This window comes from Perca fluviatilis, chromosome 11 (genome assembly GCF_010015445.1).
Source record: "Perca fluviatilis chromosome 11, GENO_Pfluv_1.0, whole genome shotgun sequence".
NCBI lineage: Eukaryota > Metazoa > Chordata > Actinopteri > Perciformes > Percidae > Perca > Perca fluviatilis.
In genome coordinates this window covers 18,223,136-18,231,369 of record NC_053122.1, presented here as the reverse complement: position 1 = coordinate 18,231,369, position 8,234 = coordinate 18,223,136, and the positions used below count along the sequence as shown (strand labels likewise).

General features: G+C 40.2%; 1 protein-coding gene across 3 annotated transcripts in view; it reads right to left on the bottom strand.

Moving 5' to 3' along the window:
• Positions 1 to 369: 369 nt before the first annotated feature.
• Positions 370 to 8,234, bottom strand: part of LOC120568290 (dynein heavy chain 8, axonemal-like) — a 55,018-nt gene continuing 47,153 nt past the window's right edge. For 2 of the 3 annotated variants that reach the window (XM_039815692.1, XM_039815693.1), the window contains 21 exons: positions 7,957 to 8,128; positions 7,715 to 7,870; positions 7,478 to 7,633; positions 7,211 to 7,393; positions 6,834 to 6,939; positions 6,471 to 6,723; positions 6,114 to 6,304; positions 5,895 to 6,016; positions 4,851 to 4,966; positions 4,557 to 4,759; positions 4,368 to 4,441; positions 4,094 to 4,246; positions 3,800 to 3,955; positions 3,310 to 3,426; positions 3,123 to 3,224; positions 2,874 to 3,034; positions 2,559 to 2,715; positions 2,322 to 2,474; positions 1,867 to 2,056; positions 1,486 to 1,607; positions 370 to 1,303 (listed from right to left, as the gene is read on the bottom strand). In XM_039815692.1, coding sequence (XP_039671626.1) covers positions 1,016 to 1,303; positions 1,486 to 1,607; positions 1,867 to 2,056; positions 2,322 to 2,474; positions 2,559 to 2,715; positions 2,874 to 3,034; positions 3,123 to 3,224; positions 3,310 to 3,426; positions 3,800 to 3,955; positions 4,094 to 4,246; positions 4,368 to 4,441; positions 4,557 to 4,759; positions 4,851 to 4,966; positions 5,895 to 6,016; positions 6,114 to 6,304; positions 6,471 to 6,723; positions 6,834 to 6,939; positions 7,211 to 7,393; positions 7,478 to 7,633; positions 7,715 to 7,870; positions 7,957 to 8,128 — 3,331 coding nt within the window. In that variant the 3' untranslated portion in view covers positions 370 to 1,015. The remainder of the gene's footprint in view (positions 1,304 to 1,485; positions 1,608 to 1,866; positions 2,057 to 2,321; positions 2,475 to 2,558; positions 2,716 to 2,873; positions 3,035 to 3,122; positions 3,225 to 3,309; positions 3,427 to 3,799; positions 3,956 to 4,093; positions 4,247 to 4,367; positions 4,442 to 4,556; positions 4,760 to 4,850; positions 4,967 to 5,894; positions 6,017 to 6,113; positions 6,305 to 6,470; positions 6,724 to 6,833; positions 6,940 to 7,210; positions 7,394 to 7,477; positions 7,634 to 7,714; positions 7,871 to 7,956; positions 8,129 to 8,234) is intronic. The other variant, XM_039815694.1, reaches the window with a different exon arrangement.

Sequence of the window (8,234 nt, the reverse complement as noted above, 5' to 3'; positions counted from 1 at the left end):
AACATGCCAAACCAACATGGCCGGTCGATTCTGAGAGTAGCCTTGTATTTCAAAGCTGCTTGCCACCAGCCGGCCGCGGTCCATTAGACAGAGGCAACCGCCAGAGAAAGTGAAGCAGTCGGCCCGCCAGCTGTTCGCCGGCGGCATCTCGCAAGAAATGGGAGTGACGTATTCGGCGGCAAACGTTTCATCCCCGCCAGCGGGACGCACCTATAGCCGACAGTTTAGGGCCGGCGGCAAAAAGAAGCCCTGCGGATATTTTTTGCTATCTGGGTTAGCTTGGTAACCGGAGGGTTGCATGTTCAATCCATCCAGTCAAACATTTGTACTTTTAAGCAGTTTTAACAGTTCTTTACCTTGCTGGACAAGTAACAGACCGTTTTGTGTTCTTTGCAACACATTCTGGATCCTGAGAAATTGCTGTGCAACCAGCCATTTCATCTAACCTGCAGAAGGGAGAGACGACTGCAGTCTTCTCCATGGAAGAGAAGGATAACTCCTGAGACCTGCGCTCTTCTTCACTAAGTCGACTTAGCAGTTTCCTTTGCAGGGTCCCATTTTATAGTGTTGAGAGCTCACTTTTTAGTCATACCTGTCCAATACCTTCCAATACCGTCAAGCCTTTTATGTCAGATAGAAAATAACTCAATAGAAAATGTATAAATGACTAGATGTACCAAGAGCATTCATACTTTCTTAAGTATTCCAGCAGTGTGGTTGTGATCAGTTATTCAATAAACATGTAATTTAACTGCAACATTTGATAGGTCACTCATGCTACCTGACCAATACACTGATGGCACTTTGAATTAAATGAGCAAAAGAAAACCTTATTATTTACAACTGGAATGTCAACTACTAGAACATACATTCTAAATGGTATGCCATTTGTTTATCACTGCATTATAACTAGTAGATATCTTAAGTATAAGTATTGACATCCATTTGACATTAAAAATACATTTATTTGCCCTTTAAGCAAAATGACATAATAATAAAGACATGCAGCTATCTTTCATTTGATGTCGCAGAGCAGGGCAACCCCTCGCATGATCCAGTGGTCTGGTGACTGAACGGTAGGCAACACCACTGCTGTGATGTAATTCAGGTCTGTGCGCCTTGGTTTCTTGTAGACGGGGCAGACGTAGAGCTTAGGATCCATGGGGGCAGTTGAGTTGACGGCAAACATGTGGATGACAGGCAAGGGTGTGAACAGCACTTTGGGTGAGGACTCAATGAGACAAGTGTTCTTCCTGTCCCAGCCAGCTCCATCCAGGTACAGACCATAAACATAAACTCCCTCCTGTTGAGGAAAGGAAGTCAGTGAAAGAAAAATGCATGTTTCCTAAAAGAATAAACATCAATTGCTCAGCAGAAAATACTGTCATGGTTATTGTAACGTCCAACCAAGTTTATCATAAATGTCAGTGTAAGCTGAATTTGAGATCAGATGTATTGCTAGTATCTCCATGCTTTTTGACTGACTGTAGGTGAGGCTGTGATCTCCTCCTGTGCCTGCTTCAGTACTTTGTTGGTCAGGGTAACGGTGTCCAGAGCCCAGCCTTTGTTTGCCCTTGTTACTTCTTGTCTCATAGCTGTTAGGAACCCTGGAAACATACCCCAGGAAAGACATTATTAGCATAAGTCCGATATCAATTTAACCCCAGATGACCTTGTGTCATTGGCATGAAGGTCTTCATTTAGCACAATTTACCACACCGTCAAACTCAGTATGTCTCAATCAACCGGATTTAATCTGTTGGGATTCATTTATATTCCTTTAATACAACAAGTCTTGTGTTAATTAAATTTATTGGTGTGAGACAACTCTAATAATGCCTTACTTTACAAAAACCGGTTACTCACCCTGGGGGTTGAAGAAGCCTGTCATCCAAAAGGTTTTGGGTCTTCCTTCAAACACCCAACTGTGGAACTGTTTGTTTCTCTCCAGAAGCTCTGTGAACCAAAAGCCCAGTGTGGATGACTCCCAGGAGATTTTCTTCCACAGGTTTGGCACACGGGCATCAAAAATATTGTCCAGGGCATCACGGAGGTTCTAGGAGTCAAGTACAGATCAGAGGTGTCACAGGACTTTACACCCTCATGATAATTAAAAACAATTCAATCAGCATATGGGATTTCAGAAATTAAAAATATTTTTCAGTTTCTGTATTGCAATATGCAAATATTCAGTGAATATTAATTGTGGAAAGAAACGTTAGAATGGAATTACAAACATGTAATTCACGTGCGAGTATTTTGAGAAAAACAGTAAAGCGCTGGTGTTTCAGAATGAGCAATGGGTGAATTAGTGATCTGACCTCACTCATTATGATAGTACCATCAATGGCCAAATTTAGGTCAGTCAGACTAGTGCGCACCACACTGATTATCCTTTGCATCCGATCCACCTCCTGACGTAGGAATATGTTCATTGGGTTCAGAGGTCCCATCTTCAACAACTTGGCTTTGACCTTAAACCCACAAAAATTGCAGAATTTAGATTTTAGTTGTTGCAAAAAGTGGTGACTAAAATCTAATTTACCAGACAACCTAACCTCATGTGGCACGTAATTAGGAGGCAGTTTCCCCAACATGTCACACGCCATGTTGTGAACAATAGACTCCCGAGTCACTCCTGATCCCCCTGCGCTTTCCTTGGGCTGGATATTCGTGATTGTGTCGAGAACTTCAGCAGATGTGTTCGTCTGATACCTGGTCAACATTTAAAATGTAAGCATAAAAGCTATGTTAGCAATTCAATTTCACATTATAATAACACAATATAAGCACAGTATCTCTGTCACTAATTGTTTAAGAGACTCCGTAGTAAGAGTGGCTTCGATAACAGCTTTTGGATAACGTTTCCTTACGTGATATCAGCATTAGGATGCAGCCCCAACGCCTGGGGCGAATCCATAGTGGGCAAGCTCTGAATACATTCCATGTACTCCTCTACTGTCTTGCACACTGGAATTTTGTAACCCGTGTAGAAGCAGAATGAGGGGTCAAACATCTTTTTACTGAACCACACCTGCAATGAAAAACACCCATTATCATGTATTGTAACAGATTAAATTATTGATCAAGGAGATGAATGAACAAAAAAATTGTATTATTACACGCGAGAAACACTTGAGTAGGCGTTTGTCATAGTCATCTGTAACCCTTCCTCCATATTGCACCTCAGCTAGCATGTATCGCACAGTTACCCAGGACACATCCTGTGGGAAAGCACAAAATTATGTTAGGTAAGAAGTAAAAAAAAAAGAAGAAAAAAGAGTTAGACCGCTGTTGCAAAATTCTAACCTTCCTGGGGCCGCAATCATCCAAGTGTCTCTCAACGAATTCAACACTTGCAGTGAAATCAGCAGAGTTGAACTCATATGGTATGTTCCAACCCAATGGTCCAAATTTGCGTCGTTCCTCAAAAGAAAGCAATAAAACACGATTATAAATAAAATCAAGTGAATGAGCTTCAAATCGTACAAATGAAAAACATACATAAAGAACATACATCCCTAACTGCCTTGGAAAAAATAATCAAAAAATACAATAAGAACACAAGTACATTCTATAATATGTTTTTTGGGAATGTGTGCAATATTGAATAACATTTTTCATATGACACTAAATTTATATAACATGAAAAACTAAAATTCATCAAATGAAGTCTAGGTCAGGATTATTTTTATATTTTGCTTTGCTTCTAGTCTGAACTGTACTACTTTTTTTTTTTCCATCGACTCCTCTAAATAAAGTTCCTCTACCTAATCCATGACCTTGGAATGGACAGTACCTGCACAGCCGTGTGGAGAAAGGCCACACTGTACAGCATGGGCTTCCACATGGGCAGGTTGCTGACTTCCAACTGGTTCTGTGAAATTCCTGCAAATGTTCGTTTCAAGCCAGCACGCACTCCCTGGGGTGGATCGTTGGTAAACTTGATGGAGGACTAGAGGAAAAGGGGTGATTTAAGCTTGTGTACTGTATATACATTCACCTCAGTATTCTGAGTCTAGGTCAGGAAGTAAAGTTATAAATGAACTAATCATTTTATAATGCTTTACATAATAGCTTTTGAAAGGGTCACCTGTAGAAGTGTGATGGAGAATTGATCGTGTGGTTCTGTGGTGATCCACACCCTGAAAGTATCATGCATGGTCTCTGTAGTTGTGATAGTGTCTAGCAACTCATCCATAAACTCCAGGCCCAGATGACAATTTTGCAGAAGGACCCAGCCTCCCTATACATATCCAGATACAGAGGCCACAGATCAGGTGAAATGGTAGGTCATCACTTTAATGTACTTATTCATACAACGTACCGTACTACTGTACTTCCTTATCTTATACATATATACATACATGCATCACTGATGTCTGAATAAGCTTCCTTGCATGCACCTCCTGCCCTTGCCCCATGGATATAGCTCTACATTCTATAAGACACAGCACATTATAGTGAGATCATGAAATGCAGCAGGTGTACAATTCATTAAGGTTAAGATGAGAAGCTTATACAAGTTCTAAGTTTAATAGGGCAGTAAAGCTCACCAAGTTCAAGTTTCTTAGAAAGTGCTTCAATTTGGTCGGTAGGATCTGAGCCCATAGAAAGGAAGCAAATTAGTGGGGTGCGAGGGTCACTCTCCTCCCATGTGCTTTGAAGGTTCAAGATGATCGGCTCAGCAAACCTCATGCCCAAGGATTCTCCTACATACTTCCTGGCCTGAGACAAGGTACGGTCTGGGCACCAAGACCTGTGAAAGAAATAGCGTGTAAGAATACTGTATTAAACATCATATTGTGTATTTGACCACATAAGCAACATGACTGGCAGCAGGATCCAACCTTATTAGCAAAAGTTTAAGGAAGACATCAAGGGAGTTGTATCCATCAGGGACGATACCTTCCTCTGGGGCATCAAGATTGAGCCATGCTTTCCAGAGTTTTCCATTTTGAGATACCTACAAAATATATCAATAGCAAGTAAGTAAAATTTATTTATACAGCGCTTTTCACAGACAGGGTCACAAAAGTGCTTTACAATGTGCATAGACAATAAAATACAATATATATAATACAATAAATAGCAACTTTAAGGACCCATTTTTCCTGCCATTATACGCATCAATATAAAAACAATGTAGAGAGCATGTGACTGGAAGGTACTGCCTGTAAGCTGCAGCACTGTTAAAAAAAAAGACTTGAACCCTCTCGATAAGTAAACTTTTGTCAACTAGCCATAAAAAAACTAGCTTTAATCGATCACTGTAAGCACTGGTAAAATGGGTAAAATCTCACTGAATGGGAAACAAATTGGTTGACTAGATATAGTCCTACAAGTAGAAAACAGTACATAGTATAGCCGATGACAGCGGTTCACACTACCAGACATGCTGGCTGGATCGGAACTGGTTTTTAACTAATGCTCGATGATGAATACTCAAACAATTTTCATCACACTAAGTGAGTGCAAAATAGCTAGGTAAATATCTACGAGAATACTTACTTACTTAAGAGCTTAAGTACTATGTCTGTGTTATAAATGTTTATTTCCTGTACATGTGAATCCATAACATCATGGTATCCCATCTGCTGTAACTTTACCATATGCACTGCTGTCATCAGCATCAGTTTATTGGCCCCCAGCAGTGAAAAAAAAAATTCAATAACACAACAAAAAGAGTTAGTAACATACTCATCGTGTTATGAACACACCTCATCAGCCCTTACTGTTTGATCAGGGCTTAAGAATCAGCTGATTCAGGTGTGCTAGAGCAGAGGAAACTGGAAAATTGGCATGTAGGTGCCTGGCTCTAAGCCCTCTAATAACATAGGGAAAACCTGTTTTATGGAGGATTCAGATGTATGATCCAAGAAACCTTTTCTCACCTGGGTTACGATGTTAGTGAACTGTGGCAATTTGCCGAGTTCCACTACATTTAGCCATATCATATCCAGGATCCAACTAAATGGCTTTGTGGGGCAGGTCTTCAGGTCAAGAGCTGCGCCACCTATTTGCATATTTAGAGAAGTCATCATCTTAGAAGATGCCATAATAAAAAAAAAAAAGGTGGATCCCATTTTCCCCAACAGTGAAGATTATCTTACCTTTGATAAGTATCTGAAATTTGTCATGCTCTATTTTGTTATTCTGTAAGTCAATCTTAAGAGCCATCAAGAGTGTGAAGATGAACTTGTGGTTTTCATATAGGCCTCTCACTGTGTACCTGAACACCTCATAGGACAGACATTCAATGATGTTTGCAATTCGCTTCTGAGTTTTAGAAGACTTCTCAGACCTGCAGATAGTAACAATAGTGAACAGGAGAGAGAGATTATTTTCTACATCAGCACACCTTGAAGAGCATTATAGCACCTATAGCCTGTCCTCTTGTAGGCTTCAGGTTCAAAACAAGCACAAAGATTGTTCAGACATATTTTAAACCAGTTTTGGTAAAACCATACCTTTCTAGTGACAGGTCAAAGACTTTGAGGAACTGACCCAGGGAGGTCTGGTACATGACATTAACCATGCTCATCTCTGTGATAAGGAAGTAAAGGGTGCTGCCTCGCGAGGCAACAGGACGATATTCTGCTTGAGCTATATTGATCTTCAACTCTGCGTCTGCTGCAACACTGAGCTTTGCACTAACTTCAGCGGCAGTTTGCTTGGTTGTAATCAGAATGCCGATCATAGAGTCATCATCAACCAAGGAACCTTTAATCACACAAACAGAAACACTTTTGTGTGAAATATATAAATACATTACCAGTATGGCTTCAAAGAAACTGACATTAACCAACACCAGTAACTGTCTGTACTCTAACCTTTTGTGCTGCTGAGTTTGTACAGCAAGTTGTCTTCCAACTCCTGCATCTTTCTCTTATTGGCAGTTACATCCTCAATTAGCTTCAATCTTTCTGCCTCTAGTTCCTGTTAAAATAATTGTTATAAGTGCAACTTAAATTCATGAGTATCCCAAGACACGATCAATATACCGGTACACGCTTTATACTGTAATAACAAGGTTATATAAGAGAAAACATTGATTCAGCTAGCCTAGCACAACTGACCCGTTTAGAGACTCCCACATGATGCTCCTAAAACACTTTGCTGCTGGCCTGAAGTTGTTACCATTTAATGTAATATTATTTACCGCTAATACAAAATATTTTTATACAACATGGAAAAAATAGACACTGACATTTTTCTCTCTGAGGATGACACGACCAAGTAGCTGGTTCTCCAGGCCCTTCATGTTTACAGTGAAATCAATGATGGATGTCTTGGCACTGACTTCTGGGGTGTATGCTGGATTTGGCAGTTTGGTGGTTATATAGAGCTGGAAGCCATCCATCACATTTACCTCTTTGTCTCCCACTTTAACCTACACAAGACAAATCCAAGAATTTAGAAGAGGAAACATTTCAGTTGTATTGTTGATTTCAAGTGGGAATGGTGACTACATTACCTTGAAACTGGTCCCAGATTTAATAAAGTTTTTCTCAAGGACATTGTCGAGGGCAGGATCTAGCTCCTCACATACATTTTCAATAAGCAGTGGGCGTCCCAAAGAAAGACAGTCTTCCAAATGAGAGCGAAAGAACTTGTGGTTGAGTGATGTCACCTGAAATAGAGATCACTGATAATTTCCATACCATAAATTACCAAAACAACTAATTTGGGTTGAACTTTACTTGTACTGTACTTGGAGTGCATTAGCCTTTTCTTTTTGCTTAATCCAAGCCTTTCCCTGAGTCTGGGGATCGATGAGGAGGGGATATCTTGTTGCTTTTGTGACAATGATGCCATTCTGCACAGACAAGTCATCTCCTGGGAGTCCTTGAAGGTTCCACTCGCTTATCTTAAACAAAAACAGAAGCATGTGCTTTATTACATTAATAACGTATAGTGATGTAAAATGTAATATTAGGTTTATGTTGTTCTTACAGTGGGAGGGTCCACTAGGGCAGTAATTAGGTTGAGGTTTTCTGTGAAAGGGATTTTATGTCTTCTGAGCTCTTTCTCCCAGATGTCCTTCAACAACATTTCACGGAAACTCTGGTTGAAGGGCCCACAGTAAGACAAGAAGCCAGTGAGCTGCAGCACGTCCCCCACAAGTCTGCCAAGAAGAAAAGAAGCACATTACCTTATTCAAATGCTTGTATAATCAGAAATTATAAATCTCCACTTAAAAAGCCAGACCCAATTATAATAAAGAACCATGT